This window comes from Mirounga angustirostris, unplaced genomic scaffold, assembly GCF_029215605.1.
Source record: "Mirounga angustirostris isolate CCGP_5_RB_7025 unplaced genomic scaffold, mMirAng1.0.hap1 SCAF_12, whole genome shotgun sequence".
NCBI classification, from domain to species: Eukaryota; Metazoa; Chordata; class Mammalia; order Carnivora; family Phocidae; genus Mirounga; species Mirounga angustirostris.
In genome coordinates, this window is record NW_026991720.1 from 14241513 (window position 1) to 14262229 (window position 20717).

General features: G+C 42.0%; 1 protein-coding gene across 2 annotated transcripts in view; it reads right to left on the reverse strand.

The window, feature by feature from the left end:
* The window catches only part of TBXAS1 (thromboxane A synthase 1), a 147781-nt gene that overhangs the window by 108729 nt on the left and 18335 nt on the right, over positions 1 to 20717 (reverse strand). For both annotated transcript variants that reach the window (XM_045864187.2, XM_064574894.1), the window contains exons 2-3: positions 2919 to 3012; positions 254 to 306 (exon numbers count right to left, since the gene is read on the reverse strand). In XM_045864187.2, the coding sequence (XP_045720143.1) occupies positions 254 to 306; positions 2919 to 3012 (147 nt within the window). The remainder of the gene's footprint in view (positions 1 to 253; positions 307 to 2918; positions 3013 to 20717) is intronic.

Here is a 20717-nt window from a genome sequence, read left to right on the forward strand (position 1 = left end):
CCGGGGTCTGACCTAACTGGTCAGGGTCTTAAAGGCTGGGAAGTGGTGTTCTTTCAGCCTAGCATGGGGCCCCCTTGGGCAACCCTCGGGCCTCCTCCACTCCTCCAGGAGCCTTATCTGTACAGCTAGGCCCTCTCTTTGTGGATCCTTAAAAGACCTAAACACATGCAACATCCCCCATTCTGGTTATTACTTCCTTATCAGAACATGCAGAAATCAAGATAAATGGTAGAAAAGTGGACTTCTCTCTTACCCACACAGAGGTCCATATAGCTTCCTGAGCTCCATTTGGCTTTCCCAGAAACCCTGCGGAAAACATAGGACTATCATAAGAATAAGATTAAACAAAATTTCAAGTATTCATATTTATTCAGGAAAAAGTCTGGAACCGTGAGAACACAATTACATAAACAATAAAAAAGAATTCAAGTTCTATTGCTTTCAAGTACTTTGAAGTATTAGAATAAACGAGTAGCTTTAAAAAATATATTGCCAAGGAAAAATCTTAGTCAACTCTGCTTTAATGGATGGAAAGAGATCATCTGTACTTAAAGTATTTGTGTGTAATTGCTGCTAAAATATTTGAAAACGGTTTGCTTTCTCAACTATGTTAACATTCCCCTCGGCAATTTGGTTTATATTATTATTAATTTTGGCAAAGCCTCTTTTGACAGCCACTCTATATGTAAACGCTTGCAAATTCTGAATTATCATGATCCAACTGAAATTTTTAACTAAAATCAATGTAGTCAAAACATAAGAACCTTAGAGTAACTTTATATAGGACAAAACATTAGACATTTTGTTGTGGGAAACGAGTATACCTGGAGACAGCTGTGGGGTAGAGGGGTCAGAAAAGGCCACACCATTGTACTATAGGGTTGGGGTAATGTAGTGGGGATGGAGTGTGTGTGCAAATATAGATGGAGGAACTATAGGGGTGAAGGGCTGGAAACTGCTAGATCCCTGTGTTGTGGGAGTGCACTATACAGGAGAGACATCTGAGGGGTGGGGGAGAGGAAAGGGTTGGTGGGGATAGAAGAGGTGGATGTCCTTAATGGAAATACATCCCATTCTGATTACATCTACTTTCACAATCTAAGCTTGCCATACATCAAGGAAAGCTTCTATGAATATAAAAATAGTCGCTGAAATTACTATGTTCTAGAAGGAACTTGGCAAGGTTTGTACATACAAGGATGATGAGCTGAAAAGGAGCATATGTGGAAATTAACCAGAGGCAGGAGCACAGTGTTCTCTTCATATCGACAGTTCTACTATTTTTCCTCAAAATGTTAATACTAAATTACTCAACTGAATACAACTGATCATTCCTCCCTCCCCCAGAAATATATGAAATCTATTTACTTTGAATTTCCTATCCAGCGTGTTCTCTTTTGACACTTAGAAATTTCTTCACACTTGCTTCAAGGACTCACCGGAAGCCTTAATGAGATCGCTGTTTGAGGGCTTAGTATTGTGAATGTGCCACCCCCAAGACAGAGTGAGGAGAAGGTATTTAAAACACTAGGAAGAGAGCAACAACAACAATAAAGAGGAAAGAGTGTTGGACAGAGAAAAGAGACAGAAAGGAAGAGAAAAGAAACTGAGGAAGAGGGAAAAGGATAGAAATAGCTAAAGTTGTTATCTGTGTCATGCTGAGGGCCAGCCTTTCTGAGGCTGGGGGTGGGGAAATCCTAGAGAGATGCTGAACAGACGTGACCAGGATTGGCCCAGTTAGCCCTGCATGTCTCTGTTTAGCTCAGCGGTTCTTCACACACAGGATCTGTCGGCTCCTGATGAAGGGTCTGGTGGCAGCACCACCATGAGTTCGCAGATTAAACCATCTGGCTTCTGAGAAAACCCAATGAAGGGAAAAAAAATACTCTTGGAAGATAGTGTCCTGGGCTTCTATCTACAAATGCCTGCAGGACCTTTCCACTTGCATGTCACTCCGGCCAATCAAAGGTATCTCCCTGGACCAGCTGCCCTCCAGACCTTCTATTTCTGTCAACTCATGGCCATTCTCCCTGTGAACCTGGCTCAACACTTAGAGGTGCTTTGGCTCATTTGCCTTGAATTCTCTACTACGAATTAGTCCCAGGATTTACTAACTTTGCCCCCAATGTCCTTCTCTTTTCACCCTCACCATCTGGGCCAAGCCCTCACCATGTCACCTAGACTTCTTAAACTAAATCTCCCCTGAAGAGTGATCATCCACTTCAGGGTCCCTCTCCCACTCCAAAGTGATAGTACACTGACCTTTCTAGACTGCCAACCATCTAGCCTGTCACTCTCTCACATAGTTGCTTCCCCTAGTGCTCCCCCATCTTTGGCTTCTAGTCAATCCAGGCTGCTACTCAAGCTTGCCCTAATTCTCATTTAAGTGCAATCACACACATTGTTGCTCCCCACCTGGTTTGTGTTCTTGCCCTTGTGTTTATTGCTTCTGCCGGACCTCCTTCTCCAGGAAGTCCTCTAGGGTGATTCTAGCCCTGATAAATCTCCCTCTCCTCTGAAGGACACAACAGCTACCATCTCTCTCGCCTAATCTAGCACTAGGGTACATCCCATCTGGTGCTGAACACCGTGATTTCGTGTGCACACTTGAGGGTATAAGTAGCTTCTACTTCTTCCACATCCCAGGGCCTGGCATGTTTAGATACGCAGTCAGTGGGTTTTGGGGTGAATGGATGAATGAATGGATGATAGGACTCAACACATGTTGATGAGTGATAAGCAATGGATCATTGTCATCACGTGATAATTCATTCAAGGAGGGGAAGGCTTATCACACAGCTCCTTCACATATAGACCACCCCCGTGTGGGTGACCTAGATGGAAGCAGTGCTTCACGGGTACAGCTGCCCTGGGCTCAGCATATCTTATGCTGGAAGATGATGGAAGACTGCCATTACCTGGCGGAAAAATGTCAAGTTTCCAATAAAAGGAGACGGCTTGGGATGTCTGATGCCCAGCTTCTCCAGTCTTGAAAACGCTGATGTGGAGTACCTGAGGGGAAAAGCAAATCTTAAAAATCAAGAAACTGAAGTTTTCATTCATACATTGGCCCTATTAGGAAACAGAATTACTGAGTTCTCCTCAAGGAAGGATGGGAGGAGTGGTTTCCGGTTGACAGTGTCTAAGGACAGAAGAGATCAAAGCGTAGAGATGAGTGAGTGGAATGGACCCCAGGAAATTCCTCCTGATCCCGTGGTGGGCTGGAGATGGAGGAATCCTAAAATCTCACAGGTGGAAGACATCTTGGCGATGCTGTCTTCTAAATGCTCCTTCCCCACCTAAAATTTCCATCAATACATTGTTTTTAAAAATGTACCTCTCCCCAGTTCAATTCCTTTGCTTCTACACCGACCATGAGCAATTATCAGAAGGCAAGGCAAAAAAAAGTCACAATGGCAAAAATAAGTTCCCTGGGCAAATTTGTGTGTTTTGCTGGTCAAAACTGACCCCTGCACCTAATTCGTCCCTCACCACATTCCATGGCCTAATAGAGAAACACAAAAATAGAGAGGGAGAGAACACACCATGGAGACAAGACCTCATCGCCAACCGCTTATAACCTCTTCGTGTCTTTGTTTTCATGGCCTGAAACCATATGGGAAGCATATTTTCTTAACCAAAAATCAGGAAACGTGGCCCGACAGATTTTGGTGTCACTTTCCAGGAGAAAGCAGCAGTCTGAGAAGTGCAGCCTAGCTGTCAAAACATTGGAATTACTAGGATATTTCACCAGTTTATGGGAACAGAGGGATAACGCAGTTAAAGTCAGAACTGGCTTAGAGAAACCTGGACATATGGCTGTAATCCCTAATCAGCCAGCCAATTAGGTCAAAAGTTCAGTCAGTTCAGAAAAATTAATGAGTCAAACTGGGTGTTTAGCATCATGCAGAGATCAGCCAAATCTCAATTTAGGAGCAAGGAAAAATATAGAGCATATCATTACAGCCAGGCTTCCTAGGAGCATTAGAATTTAGATGAACAAAATGCTGCTCTAAAAACCACTCATCATTAGAAAGATGGAGTGTTTGCTATAGTCTTTGACCTTCCCCTTTTCAACCTGTAGTCCAATAAGGAGCACTTAAAATAAGTACTTTTCATCAAATGTTCAAATATTCAGGGAAAGGACAATCCGACCAAAGTGTTGGTTTGCATTATTCTGAGCAATGGGTCTATTTTTAAAGTAGTCACAAGGGAGAACCAAGAATGGGAAGGAGGTTTCCACCATCTGGCTGCTTTATTGGGTTTGAATGAATTCCCAGGACATCACATGTAAGTCCATGTTCAAGTGTGATTACAAACTGCACTCAGGAGCCACGTGTGAATTACACAGATTCGTCGTGCCAACACTCTTCTTCATTAGCATGTGTACCAAAGGTCAACAGCATAGTATGTATGAGTTACTCGTACAAGTAGACTATGATATTTTAAATAACTCCCCTCACACCCTGGAGGGAAAACCAAAGAAGACTTACCAGTCCACTTAAGACTTCCCTCAAGATCCTTGAATCTGGTTTCTAGGTTCATTTCTCCATCAGTTTTTGTGAATTATTTTCTAAATGTGATCTCTAATGGATGGAAGGATATATGTAGATCTTGGGCCATATAATTACATCTTAATTTTATAATTAGATGTCTTGATTGTCTAATTAAAGGACAAGAAGTCTGTACCTAATTACATGTGCTAATTATTATGCAAGTCCATGCCCTAATTATGTAACTCCACTTAAAAAACACTTGCTTGTGTGTCTCTGCACAAAATTTAGACATTTTCAAACATATGGCATCAGCGGAGAATGTTCTGGACACAACCATAAACTTCATTTTGCAACCCATACTCAAGTATAGAACTTGAGCATCTTCAGCTGGGAATTGGCCAAAAGTTGCCATCAGTAACCAGAGTTCTTGCACCAAAATCAGCAGGGGGAAAGATCACTGCCACCAGACTTGCGGGTAAAACTGCAAAGTGGGTTCCATTTGTCTTGCTCCCACTTCCTTCTCTGCACCCTTGTTCCATACTCCCTGGTTCCAGTGTTCCCACACTGCCCTCTCTCTGTCTCAAAAAGGCTCTTTGGACAACCCATGGACACCAGGTATTATGGGTTGAATCGTGTCACCCCAAAAAAGATCAACTGAAGTTCTAACCCCTAGCACCACAGAATATGATCTTATTTAGAGACAGGGTGGTTGCTAGTGTGATTAGTTAAAATGAGATCGGGACACCTGGGTGGTTCACTCGGTTAAGCGGCTGCCTTCGGCTCAGGTCATGATACCGGGGTCCTGGGATCAAGTCCCGCATTGGGCTCCTTGCTCAGAGGGGAGCTTACTTCTCCCTCTGCCTCTGCCGCTCCCCCTGCTTGTGCACATTCTCTCTCTCTGGCAAATAAATAAATAAAATCTTAAAAAAAAAGATGAGGTTGGGCGCCTGGGTGGCTCAGTTGGTTAAGCGACTGCCTTCGGCTCAGGTCATGATCCTGGAGTCCCAGGATCGAGTCCCGCATCAGGCTCCCTGCTTGGCAGGGAGTCTGCTTATCCCTCTGACCCTCCTCCCTCTCATGCTCTCTGTCTCTCATTCTCTCTGTCTCAAATAAATAAATAAAATCTTTAAAAAAAATTAAAATTAAAAAAAAAAGATAAGGTCATACTCAAGTACAGTGGATCTCTAATCCTTATGACTGGTGTCCTCATAAAAGGATGGCCACATGAAGACATGGAGACACAGGGGAAATTCCATGTGACAGCATAGGCAGAGACTGGAGTTACACAGCTGCAAGCCAGGGAACACCAAAGATGGTGAGCAAACCCCAGAAGCTAAAAAGAAGCCAGGAAGGATTCTCCCCTACAGGTTTCAGAGGGAGCACAGCCCTGCAATAAGCATAATTTCAGACTTCTAGCTTCCAGAACTGTGAGACAACACATTTCTGGTGTTTTAAGCCCAGTTTGTGGTACTTTGTTATGGCAGCCCCTAGGAAACTGGCACATCAAGAATACCCATGAATGAGTTTTAGAGAATCAATGAAAAAAGATTTTTAAAAAAATTTCCTCCTGCTACTCTAAAAATTATCATTGCGGAGAAAATTTCTTTTTTATGTCAAATTGTGCCATTAAGTCCTGTGCCATTAAAAAGGTGCAGATGGCCTGGGATGCTACTATAGAAAGCAGGTGATATGCAACCCTCATGAAGGGTTGCATATTGTGATATTTTGAACAGCTTCTCTTTGATGGGAATTAATGCCGATATCCCTTAATTATGATTATGGACATCTATCACTGTTTACATTAAGGATGCTTACGTTGGAAAATGACATCAGAAAGTGTACATAATAGCTTCAGATAGCATCCTTTGGTTTCATTTCACAGCTCAAGCCATTGTTTCTTGCGACAGCAGACACATTCCTGTAATGCCAGTGGTGTGCCTTATACTGCAAATTAAATTGAACCATATGGATCATTTTCAAAGTAAGATCCAATTTTTAAAGCCTAGAAATTCCCCAAGATTTCATTTTCCCCAAGACAAAGCCCTTTCTTGGATGGATTCAACAAAAGTGATCAGCCTGTTGGTTAGCCAAAGAAGCCACTTGTGACAAATTGGGGGATATTTTGATGAATCATTCATTAAAGAGATAGTCAAGTTGATTGAGGTTTGGAGCAAGAGAAGACAGTCAAATGATGGCTTGCCCTCCAAGATTTCCCTCATTGCATATCTTAAGCATCCATAGAGGAAGTGTTTTCTCTGCTTTGTGCTTCTAGAAACAGCCAACTTCTTGGTTCATCCATTATGTTCTCACCAACACTATCAAAGAATTTCTCCTTGGTGAGATTCAGAGGCTGCTGATGTTTTTGAAATGCTGAAAGATTGCTTTGGCAAATAGCACATCTCCTGGGGTAGAAATTGTGATTCTCCAGTGAAGCCAGGTAAACCACTTGTCCTGCTCTTTGGAGAAGAAAAGCCCTTTGTCATGGTTCTCTACCCTTGTGACATGTATGGCCATCAGTTCCATTAAAAATTGTGGCCACATTGGAAATGTTATTACAAACAAGGCCTTAAATTGTTACCTTCTCAAAAGGTTTTAAGACATGGGAGCAGAATATGAGGTTGGCTAGCTTTGACAGAAATTTGGGCAAAAAAACCTACAACTATCAGAGACAAAGCCTACTTTCTTCTTTTTTTTTTTTTAAAGATTTTATTTATTTATTTGACAGAGAGAGAGACACAGCGAGAGAGGGAACACAAGCAGGGGGAGTGGGAGAGGGAGAAGCAGGCTTCCCGCGGAGCAGGGAGCCCGATGCGGGGCTCGATCCCAGGACCCTGGGACCATGACCTGAGCCGAAGGCAGACGCTTAACGACTGAGCCACCCAGGCGCCCCGACAAAGCCTACTTTCATTTTACTCTAATTCTTTCTAGCTTTTTCTCTGAGGATTTCTTCTGTTTTTGAGATTATATCCTCTATAGTGTTTTTCTATTTCTATTTCTCGGTATTTCTACTTTTTTAAATTTAATATAAGGGGAAAATCTCCATGTTATTAATCCTTTATGAATATTATTTTTATGGCCATATAATATTCCTATTGTGGACATATCATAATATACTAAACTATTCTTATTATTAAATACTTAGGATGTTCTTGATTTTTAGCTAATTTAAGTTATGCTACTGTAATGAATATTTCTGTGCATCAAGCTTTTCCAGCACTTTATGCACGGAGGTTTCCCGGACCTGAAATCCATGGGTCACTGGATTCAAACACAGGTACATAATGCTTTCCAGAAAGTTTGTCCCAGCAAGTCTCACTGTCAGTGTATCCATTTCACCAAAGGCTCTCATAAAATTTTTTTCTAATTTTGTAGACCCATCAATGTATCTTGATGTCTGTATTTCTTTCATTATTAGAGAGAGAGAGGGGAGAGATAACATTTTGCCATCTCTTTTTCTCTGATTTCAAAAATATTACCCAACTTTGAAATGACTCTTCCTTTCCCCCCTCATTCCTACCATGGCTTATCTAGGTGTCAGGCATAATTGTGCCACACTGACTGGTTAAATAATTAATTGGAAACTGAGCAGTCATTGATAGGTGACTGCAGGCTGACTCGAAGCACACATTTGGGCAGGGATAGGAAAACAAGCAAATGAATTCTGAATAGTTGTTATTTAGAAAACAACTCCTACAGCCTTGTTAGTTGATTTTAAATTCTATTTCCTTCTCCTTCCTCGCCCCATTAATACTACAGACACTGTAGGCATAGAAGTTGCATCAGTCATGCCTCCAGGCAGGAGCTCCTTAGAAATACTGAGTTTCTAGATGAGGTCATCCCAGTTCCCCTGTTAGCACCTCATCTCTGTCTCAGCATCCTTATCCTCATGTTCAGTCCCCTTTCCTGGAGCCCATTCCCTCAAGACCTTGCTCTCAGCTTGCCCTCAGGGCTGGAAATATCTGGTGTACATTAATTCGTGTCTCAATTGGTAGTAGTTAGATTATCTACCAAGATATAACCTGTAAACCAGAATGTTCATTCACTAATCTATAAGAGTAGATGTCCTTTTCCAGGAACAAACATCTGATGTCCCTACTCAGAGCCCCTCCTTTCCAAGTACTTGAGAAACCAAATCAATCCTCAGAGGGTAATGTGTTGAGCCAGGTTCTATAATGAGAGGTGGCTCATCAGAACAAGTATGTCACTGGGACCCTGGTAAAATAATCCTGCCCTAAAGCCAAGCATACCCCTATAACGAGTTAGCAAAGAGACAGTGTGTTTGCTGTCTCACTCCTCTTTCCCCACTGATGTATTGTGCTGCCTCTATCACACATCTTAGTAATAGAGGTGCTTGGGTCTATTCTGATCCATTTGTCTGGCTTATGGAAATGCCTCACTATTTTAACTATTATAATTCTGTAATACTTTTTAATATCTTACTTTCTCATATTTTAGAATTCATTATTCTAGTTTGATCAAAAATTCTGTTGAGATATTTTTACTGGAATTGCATTAAATTTATAAATTAGAGTACCAGCATTATCACCACATTGAGTATTCTCAACCTAGGAATGTATTATATCTCTCCAATGATTCCTTTATCTCTGTCCTTCAGTAACATTTTCTAATTTTATGCACAGAAGAGTATCTTTTTGCCATCTACATATATTTGTTATCGGTATCGCTCATGTGTAGAAACACCATTTGGGTTTTTTTTTAATTAACATATAGTGTATTATTAGTTTCAGAGGTAGAGTTTAGTGATTCATCAGTTGCCTACAACACCCAGTTCTCATCACTGCAAGTGCCCTCCTTAATGCCCATCACTAAGTTACCCCTCCCCCCCACCTCCCCTCCAGTAACCCTCAGTTTGTTTCCTACACTTAAGAGTCTCTTATAGTTTTTTTCCCTCTCTGTTTTCATCTTATTTTATTTTTCCTTCCCTTCCCCTATGTTTATCTCTTTTGTTTCTTAAATTCCACATATGTCAGAGAAAGACAAATACCATATGATTTCACCATTTGTTTTTTATGCCAGTCTTATAAGCAAGGATCCTTCTAAACATTCTTGTTAGTTCTACTGATTCACATGTGGAATATCTGATTTCTTATGCAGACAGTCATATTTTATGCAAATAACATCAGTTCTATTTCTCCTTTTTTTGGATTTATTTATTTATTTATTTGATAGAGAGAGAGAACAGAAGTGGGGGAGCGGCAGGCAGAGGGAGAAGCAGACTCCCTGCTGAGCAGGGAGCCCAATGTGGGACTCGATCCCAGGACCCTGATGTCATGACCTGAGCCAAAGGCAGATGTTTAACTGACTGAGCCACCCAGGTGTCCCAGTTCTTTTCTTTCTAATTCTTTTCTCTCACTTTTCATTTTCTTCCCTTATTACGTTGGTTAGGACCTCTAGTACAATGTTTAAAAGAAGCAATAAAACAGAGCATCCTTTTCATATTCCTGACTGTGGGAGTGTATCTAACGTTTCAAAATCGAGTGTGAGATCTTGCTGCAGATTTTTTATAGATACCCTTTATTGGGTTAAGGACATTTCTTCTACTCCTAGTTTGCTTAGAGAAGTTTTTCTTGATTAGTCTTGCTATAAGCTTATCTATTTTATTAATCTTCTCAAAGCACCAAGTTTTGCTTTTGTTGATCATTTCTAGGTTTTTTTGTTTGTTCGTTTTCTATTTCGTTATTTTATACTCATTTTTTTCATATGATCTTCCTTCTACTTTCTTTGGGTTTACTCTTTGTTCTTCGTTTTGTTTTAGTTTTTTAAGTTAACAATTTAATTCACTTATTTTCAATATTTAAAAAAAAATAAATGCAGTTAAGGATATAAATCCTCCTTTAAGTACTTCTTTTTTCCCCCCCTCTAAGTACTTCTTTACCTGTATCCCACACATTTTGAAATGTAGTGCTTTCATTGTCTAATAACATTCTTCTTAAAAAAAAATTTTTATTAACATATGTACTATTTGTTTCAGGGGTACAGGTCTGTGATTCATCAGTCTTACACGATTCACAGCACTCACCATAGCACATACCCTCCCCAATGTCCATCACCCAGCCACCCCATCCCTCCGTCCCCCCTCCACTCAAGCAACCCTCAGGTTGTTTCCAGAGTTTAAGAGTCTCTTATGGTTTGTCTCCCTCTCTGGTTTCATCTTGTTTCATTTTTCCCTCCCTTCCCCTATGATCCTCTGTCTTGTTTCTCAAATTCCCCATATCAGTGAGATCATATGATACTTATCTTTCTCTGATTGACTTACTTCACTTAGCATAATACCCTCTAGTTCCATCCACGTCATTGCAAATGGCAAGATTTCTTTTTTTTTTTTTTTTTTGATGGCTGCAAAATATTCCATTGTATATATATACCACATCTTCTTTATCTGTTCATCTGTTGATGGACATCTAGGCTCTTTCCATAGTTTGGCTATTATCTAATAACATTCTAATAGGAAACTTTTGAATATAATATAAAATGTGCTATAAAATGCACACAAGCAAAACTATGAGGGAGATATTTTAGAATTATAAGAACTTCCACTTGTTTTCCAATTCTGCCCAGCCTTATTCACAAGACATAGTAAGTAAAATTCATTATAATTTGAATCCAAAGACCCAGAAAAGGGAACTGCTTATAATCTTCACTCCTCTAGGAGAAAAAAATGAAGGAGTACTGAATAAATACCTAAGTATCTGACTGATGTGCAGTTCTTTCCCCAATAATGTAAAAACCACAAAAGCCTAGTCACTGTAATCATTAACCTGATGACAGCCTTGTCACAACACAAGAAAAATACATTTATAAAGACATGCAAAGAGAGTTATACAGTCATTACTATTATTATAATTTATAATAATTTTTAATGTTTCCTATGTACCAGGCACCATGCTAAGAACTTTTTATATGTTGTCTTACATGAGCCTTCCAACAATCATATAAAGATAGAAATCAATATTATCTTCATATTACTGATCAGGAAATTAAATCTTAAGAGGCTAAGGAATGTACCCCAGGTGATGCTGCTAAGTAACTGAGTCAGAGTGGAAACCAGGTCTGCCACATTTCAAACAAGTGCTGGTAGCCACTAACTCCACTAACCTGTTCCTTCTTGTCCTCTAGGCTAGGATGTTGTGGATAAGCTACCACATGAGAACACACAGGGAATAGGCTGAGAACAAAGGCAGGCTTATTAGAAACCAAAGGTATAATAATAACAGATACTAATTAACTGATGATCATGATGAGAGAGCTTTTGTTTTTCTAAAAGCCATCCCCCTCACTTCTGTTTCTTACTCAGAATTCTCAACTATTTCTTCTTTTTGTTGTGTTGCTTTCTCTTTTTCTACTGGATCATTCCTGTCTACATACAGACATGTTGCAGTGTCTTTCATCTTAAAGGAAAAAGGCAAACTCCTTTAGTTCCAGTTATTGCCTTATTTTTCTTCCTTCCTTGCCAGTAACATCCTTTGAAAGCATCATCTAGACTTGTTCTCTCCCCTTCTACACCCCTAGTCTCCTCTCCACCTGTTCCAACTATGTTTTGTGTACCTGCCACTTCACTGGGACTGCCTTTGTCGAGGTCATCCATGATCCTGACCTTGTCAATCAGTGATTTCTTGCCAATCTTTGTACTTGACCTCTCAGGAGCATTTGGCACAGATGAACACTTTCTTCTTCCTGAAACACTCTCCTCCTTGTGCTCCCTGTCAGCACTCCTCCTACCTCAGAGGCTGCTCCTCCGTGTCTTTGTTGGCTCCTTTCCTTCTAATAGTCTCATCACTTTACATACCACCTATACATCAGTAATTACCACATTTCTATCTCTAGTTCCATTCTCTCCACTGAACTCATCTTTATCCAACTGTCAAATTGGCTGCACCCTTTTAATGTCTCTTAGACTCTTTAAACTTAACACATCTAAACCTGAATTCAGTTTCCCCCCTAAATTTCATCCTGCCCAGTCATCTCTATGTCACTGTTGTAACCACAATCCACCAATTGCTCAAGCCAGAAAATTTGAGACATGGTCGAGTGTGTGATTGTTTAAAATATGACTACCCCTTTTAGTTGGAGGATTATACATCTCCAGCCCATTTACAATAGGCTTGGTTATGTGACTTTTTTTGGCCAACTGAGCATGAACAGGCACGATGTGTACCATGTCCAAGCAAAAGCCAAGAGAGCAGCACATGGTGAGCCATTTGATATTTTTCCCTCTGTCATGAGACCACTAGTCTCCCAGGTGAGAGCTGTTCCTGAAGCCTGGGTCCTGTAATGAAGATGATGAGGAGCAGAGCTGGAAGTGATCCATGCTGGACATTTAGTATGAGCAAGAAATAAATATTTGTTGATGTAAATCACTGAGATTGGAGGCAGTTGCTATCCATGTGAAACTTACCTGAGGCTGACTGATATTAGACCTGATTTAGCCTTCTCTTTCATTTTTCAGACTTTACATACACTCTCTCAGCAAATCCTTTTAGCTCCATCTTCAAATTAGCTCCTTCTCCCTATCTGCCCACTTCTCTCCATCTCCACTGCTTCTACCCTGGTACAAGCCCTAGGAGGGCGATTTGCTAGTATCTAGCATATGCATTTACCCTTTGACACAGTAAATTCACATCTAGAAATTTGTTCTACCCATATACTTGAACATATACATATGTACAGGGGTATTCATTTCAGCATTTTTACAACATCAAAAGATTGGAAACAGCCTAGATGCCTGTCAGTTTGGGGCTGTTTAAATCATTATGCATCCATTGAATAATATACTATGCAACAAAGTTCGAAAGTCATCAAGATACAATATTACACATAGTCAGCATTTAAATTTCTCCAATTGTCTCATAATTTTACAGTATGTTTGTTGAATGAAGATCTAAATAAATTCTATATGTTGTAATTGGGTCAGATGCCTTTTAAGTATCACTAAGTCTCTAAATTCCCCTCAACTTCCCCCCGGCCACCTCTTTCCCTCTTGCATTTTTTATAAACAAAACAGGTTGTGTCTTGTAGGGTTTCCCAAACTCTGAATTTCACTGGTTGCATCCCCAGGTGTAGTTCAACGTGTTCTTCAGTCCCAATCTGGTAGTGAGATCTTAACCACTGGTTGTAGAATTTGCGCACCGAGGACCTTCAGAATATTCTCATGTTTGTGTTCCACCCCCACCCCAGATGGTGACTTAATTATTTAGGGTGTGGCATGGGCTTTGGAATTTTAAAAAGATCCTCAGGTGATTGCAGTGTTCCAAGTTTGGAAAACACTGATCCAGAGGCTTTTTCTGCAAGACTGCTTTTGAGGAGATTGATAATGTCTATTTTTTGCTTTTATTATGATCTTCGCAGCTGGGAGGATTATCACCGAAATCTATTAATTTATTAGGATGCAAAACGGTGATATTCCTTCTGCACTTATTAGCTGGAATAATTCTGAATTTACCCTCGTCTGCTATGATTACTCTGAGGAACAGTTCATATAAGAAAAGTGGGATCAGTGCTCAATTCTTTGCTTTTATTGTTAGTTTTCAAAATAATGAGTTGGTTCTGTATCATCTTACAGTAGTAACTCATGATATTTTTGTATCCTTATGAATTCCTGGATTTAAATATATTTGATGTGTTTTGATCCATTGCAATGATCATTTTATTCATCAAATTGTCCCATCTTTGGCTAGTGGGAGCATGTATAAGTTTGCTCCTGAGTATTTTTGATAGAATGTCTTTCTTGCTTTCTGAAATGACAAGATATTCCAGGTTCATTTGCATTTCTTGCCCCAGACCTAGATTAGCCACTTTCCCAAGAAGCCATGGTTCTGTTTAGTGGAAAGTGATATCTAGGGATCAAACCTTAGACAAACCATAAGAGACTCTTAATCATAGGAAATGAACTGAGGATTGCTAGAGGGGAGGCAGTGGGAGGTGGAGTAACTGGGTGATGGGCATTAAGGAGGGCACCTGATGTAATGAGCACTGGGTATTATATGAGACTAAGGAATTGAACTCTACCTCTGAAACTAATAATAATATAAATAAAATAAATAAATAAATAAATAATAAAAATAAATTTAAAAATAAAATAAAATCAGTGAAGGAAATTTTTAAAGTAAGCTTTCCCAGCTGTATTAGTTTGCTGTTGTTGCTATGACAAATAACCACAAAGTTAATGGTTTAAAACAAAACAATGTATCATCTTATAGTTCTGGAGGTCAGCAGTCCAAAACCAATCTTGCTAGTCTAAAGTTAAGATGTCAACAGGGCCCATTCTTTCTGTCCAGGGGAATATTGGTTCTTTGCTTCCTTGGCTGATGGCCACATCACTCCAATCTCTACTTTCAGTAACCACATTAACTTCTCTGATTCTCACTCGTCCTGCATCCCTCTCATAAGGGCCCTTGTGATTACATTTAGGGCCCACGCAGGGAATTCAGAACACCCTCCCCATCTCAAGAGCCTTAATCACATCCTCAGAGTCCCTTTTGCCATCTACAGTGGCATTCACAGGTTCCAGGGATTAGGACATGGACGTCTTTGGGAGTCATTATTCAGTTACCACACCACCTTATATTGTGTATACATCCTGACTTTATTTTGGAGTGTGCCTGAAAAGAGGAAATGTCTGTGTGGGGACTATGAGATCATCAGGGCTTCCTGTTTAGAGAGAACTGGGTGGTACAGCTGCTTGGGGATGGGGCAGAGGCAAGCTCAAAGCTCATGTGACACTCAGCCTCTGCCTCAGGCATCACTGAATTAGGCTTTGCTGGCCCTACCACCTCAACAGCCAACAGATAAATATTTTAAAGAAAATGCTACAATTTTTTTTAACAAAGAATAAGTCATCCAGTTGATGACTATTATAGCACACAGAGCTAACTTTTCCATTTTTATCCCAACTTTTCAGAACAGGAGAGTCAATTGAGTCAATAAATCTCAATCGGCATGAAGACATTAATCTTCTAAATTCAGTCATTTGTATAACATGTTTACAATTTTTTTTGTTTTTTTGTTTTTGTTTTTTTTTATTCTTATGTTAATCCCCATACATTACATCATTAGTTTTAGATGAAGTGTTCCATGATTCATTGTTTGTGCATAACACCCAGTGCTCCATGCAGAATGTGCCCTCCTCAATACCCACCACCAGGCTAACCCATCCTCCCACCCCCTCCCCTCCAGAACCCTCAGTTTGTTTTTCAGAGTCCATCGTCTCTCATGGTTCGTCTACCCCTCCGATTTCCCCCGCTTCATTCTTCCCCTCCTGCTACCTTCTTCTTCTTCTTACATGTTTACAATTTTTGTCATAGCTGCAAATTTCCTCTGCTATTACTTGCTTCCCAATTTCCTTTAAATAAGCTTAAATGCATTTATTTAAAATTGCATAACATAAAATATAATAATAAATTTATTTAAAAGGAAACTTTATGTTGTGACCATAAATGAAAACCATTACCACTTCCATAAAGAAAAAGTAATGGTAAAAATCAACACCTTAGCAGGGAAAACTTTTGAAGTCTGTGAACCCCCTAGAAGGATTGTCATGCCACGGACAGTCCATAGGCCACTGCTGGAAAGATCCAGCTCTCGAGGATGGTCCAAGCAGGTCACATTTGTTTAATGTGCTCTGTCAAGTTAGCCCCAACTCAGCTGATAGCTTAACAGCACGGCCAGAGGATGCTGAAGCCCGTTTCTCAGGGCACACATGCGGACTTAGAGGGAATGAATATCATCGTCCTGTATTTCCCTTTCTCAGAACCGAAGAGAGCTGGTCTGCTTCTGCCATTGCATTTCTTCTAAACTAGGATAGTAGTTTACCCTCCCGAAGGGGAGAGGTCCTCGTGGTGAAGTGCTTTATCACTGTTAGGGCTAATGTGAACTGACATGTTACAAATGAAGAGTATCACTGGGTCCACACACATTCACTGCATGTCTCATAGCAGACCCGGTGCTGGGTGCCAGGGAGGCTGCAGGGACGTGGCACTTACAGCCTAGTGGACCAGACAGACTTCAGTGGCTCATGACAAGCAGTTAATTAAGCATTTCTGTTCTGATCCTCACAGCGAAGAAGCACCCCGTGCCAGTTGAAACGTACACTTTGTTATTTTGATAACTTAAGAGCACCTCCTCTGTCTGACTACTGGATGGTATTTGTCGAAGCTGAAAACAAATGACAAGCAGGCATTATGCTTATTACTTCCCCTCAAGGCTAGTTTTCAGACAACAGGGCCCTCCAAAGAGGACCAGTCTCTCGAAAACCATTAAACTGAGGACAGAGGAGTCAAAGCTGGAGAAGGCGTGGGGAGAGAGTGCTGCTTTGGAAGGGCTGGTCAACCAGGAGGTCTGGGAGTGGGGAGCACAGGGGGAGCACTGAGGGGGTCCTGCTTTCTCAGGCTTTCCGATGCCCATCCTGCCCCAAAAGAACCAACTGGCAGGGACTAGTCGGCACCTCTGGGGCTGAGGCGGCAAAGGGCAGGGAGTCGGGTTGGCAGTCAGGAAGGGAGGGGCTCAGTGAAGCCACCTCAGCTTCTGTTTCACGATTGTCCCCCAGGCCACGCGGGTGGCCACGGAGAGATTCTGGGAGCGGGCCTTGCCCTTCTGGGCGCCAGCGAGAATTAAGGAGAATGATGAGGTAGCGCAGAGAAGTTTCACAAGATGAAAACACACACAACCTAGCTTTCTGTTTTAAAAATAGTGCAAAGCAATTGAATTATGTCCTAAAACCAGTTCAGTGACTGATATTTATTAAACATATCCAGATTTTTTTTTTTAAGTGTTGGTTATTTGACTGAATTTAACTGGTCTGAGCCCCCCCCCACGAGAAAAAAACAATGACATATATAAATGCAGGCATAAAATCTTCCCCTCAAACTTCTCTTCCAGTGTGGAGAAGGAAAAAAAAAAGACTAATGGCTTAATGCGTTTAAAAAATATTTATAGTAAATAATTTTAAACAAAACATTTAAATTTATTATGACATTTAAATTTATAAATTTCAAATACAGAGCGCTTCACATGTAACTTCATATGTTTACACATTTGAAAATGAAATGCTGCCTCCTGTATTTGGGCCTTGAATACCTTATGTGTCAGGGGATCGTAGGCCCAGACGTGGCATCCTACAAAAGCCCCTGCCTCATCCTGCTTCACCCAGAAGCTGGAGGATATGTGGCTCTTGAGAGAGAAAAAAAAGCAAGCCCCCCACATTTCTTCCAAACTCCCGTCATGAAAGAATTTGGCTCCTGGGAACTCAAGTCTTCTGAGTGGCCCCGCTGCTGAGTTCTGCAGCCCCGGCCGCAAGAATGAGGTTCTCATCAGAGAGACACAGGCAGCTTCTAGATCTAGAGACACAAGTCACCCGAGATGATGTATTTTTGCAGAGGCGGAAAAAGAACTCTTGCTCCTCATGGACAGGTAAGGGTCCAGCCAGAGCCCAGAGTTTATTTTTATCTCTCCATCTGCCAATTAGGAGACTGGGCCTCACTGTTAATTGTGCTCTCAAGGTAATGGCTTGTTTAAGTAATTGATGATGTTTGTCCTCACTAGGGAATCTTAGCACATCAAAAGATGTTGAGAAAGCCAAAATTCACCTAGAGTCTGAATTAATCACTTTGTCAAGCACAACAAAGGCTGTCTTGCTTTGCTAATAATCCCAAATGAGGTAGCAACCCTCAGTTAAATAAGGAAACTGTGGTGTCTTTAATTAATATTTCAAAGCGCTCAGACTGGCTTTTTTTACTCACTTTATGTTTATGAGAATGGGGTGAAATGCATGCAGAGCAGGAAGAGTGAGGCCTGGCCTCACTGGCTTCTTAGAAAAGGATCTGGGGGCTTTCGTTAACCGCAGGGTCAGTGTGTGGGGCTGAGCCTGGGTCAGAGGAAGTCAGTCCCAGTGTCTGCCTCCGAACGCTGCCCTGTGGCCTCAGCACTTCCTCCTGCCCAGGCTTGGCTTCTGGGGTGCCACTGAACACCTCCCCCTTCCCCCCAGATCACCTGCTTTGGCCTCTCTGGGCTCACCTCAACCCAGCTGCCCTTCAGTCTGCCCTCTGGCCAACTTTCCGACCTCAAAATGGCTCTCTCCACCTGAAGCTCCAGCTTCCCCAGCCTCCCCACAGGCCCCACTGCCTTTTGCCTCATCTCCTTCTCCCCCTACCTCCCAGAGCCCCAGACCAGCCCAGGTCCAGCCCTGGCATCCAGTCACACTGCAGCCCCAACTCAAGATCATGTAGGCCAAGATCAGAGCCCCGAGATCCTGCAGGTCCAGAATGGGAGGCTGGACCCATTGCTGGGTTGGCCTGATCTCAGCTGCACAGCCATCTTTAAAAGAACGGAGACACCCCCAAGGCTACTTGTAAGCCAATGAGCAGGGTGAGGGGATGGGGTCCAGAAGCCCCCCCGGTCCAGTTCAGCAATCCTTACAGAGTGTAGATACCATACAAAGGATGAGTAAGACATCCTAGCCCCCAGAGAGTATATCCTATGGAAAACAAATGGGGGAATGGGCGATTTCCCTTGGACTCGGGGAAGCCCTGATAACTAACAGCCTTCCAAGTACTTCTTATCTTACCTAATAACTCCCCAATTAGAATCCTCAGTGTCATGTTTGACTCTTTCCATCAATCTTCATCTGCAATCAATCCTCAAGTACTGTCAGTTCTGCTTTCAAAACATCTCGGGCGTGTTCTCTTTTCTTCTAACTGGCACTGCCCTATTTCAGCCCTCATTTTCTCCCTAGGGCATGGGCTCTTCATTCATGTCCTGACCTGGCCTCCCAGCCTCTGGTTTCTCCCTTCATCCAGCAATCTGCCGTCCACACCAGTGCCAGAAGAATCTTGCTAACGCGCAAATCTGACCATGTTGTGGCCCAGTTCAGAATTCTCTGTTGGCTCCCTGTCAAGACACACTCAACTCCTTTATCTGGCACATAGGGCCTTGGATGATCAGGCCCTGGCCTGACTCTTCAGTGCCACTCCAACTGGTCTCTTCTCCCCTGCCTTTAGACTCCAGCAATCTTGCATGACTTAGAACATTTCTAGTTATGCTGACTTGTTTTACCCTTCTAGGCTTTTCCCCATGCTCTTCTTCAGGGCCAGGACTAAGATGACACAAGTTAGGGATCTAGGGTGCAACATTTAAGGAGGCACTCACTCTCACGGATGTGCGAGCCTGAGAGTGAGTGCCTTCTTAAATCTTGTGTCCCAGAGGCCTGCTTACCTCACCCTGGTCCCAGCACACTCTTCCCTGCCTGGTGTGTCTGCCCTCTTTCTCCACTTGGAAAGTCCTGATCATTCTCCAGGTTTCTGCCAGAGGGCTAGATCCTCCAGGAGCCGGCCCAGACTGTCCTCGGCACACAGAAACATTCTCCTTGGCCACCAGCTCCCTAATGCGGAAGGAATGCAAATGAAGAGCAGGAAAGCTCCGTGTATTGTTTGTAGGAATATAATCCTGTCTAAGTTCATTATTTACTGTACCTGGTTCTGTTTCCATCATGTGGGCTTAGTCATCTGTAGTTAATCCTTTTGTTTTTATGAAGTCCTTAAAGAACCCTTTAGATGTTGTTGAGAGAGACATCTGCCTTGGGTGAACCCTAACAGACAATTAAATGAGAGCCCAGAGAGGACAGAGGGGGCTACTCTTGTCTCTGTGTCCTGCATAATTGTAGCGAACACTTACAGAATGTTTCTTGCGAGCCAGGAGCTGGTCTCAGTGTTTCACACATGTTAACTCATTTATTCCTCTCCACACTCTGTGCAAGTGGTGTTATTATGATCCTTTTCGTTTTGGAGGTGTGAAAACTGAGGCTCAGAATGATTAAATAATTCACCTAAGGTCACACAGCTAGTAAGTAGCTGAGCTGTCTGGTTCTGGAGTCTGTGCTCTTAGCCAGCAGTCTCTACTGTCTCTCCTTTTATGTTTGCGGAGCAGCCGATTGCCTACAACCCAACCCGTCTACCAGACGGGAGATGCAGAGAGTAGGTTAAGGACTCTGAGACCCCTGTGAAAAGGCAGATGCCATTCACAGGACTCCGTTATCCCCCAGGATCAAATCAATCGATCAGATTGGCCACTGAGTCAGCAGGGCCACAAGACTTGAAATAAGGACAGGTGAGTTCGATGAAGCCTGGCCTGTGCAGGGTAGATGAGTTGTTTCTTTGGCCAGCCAAATTTCAATATCTCTAAGTAGCCAAGGTTGGTACGCAGGGGCATTGG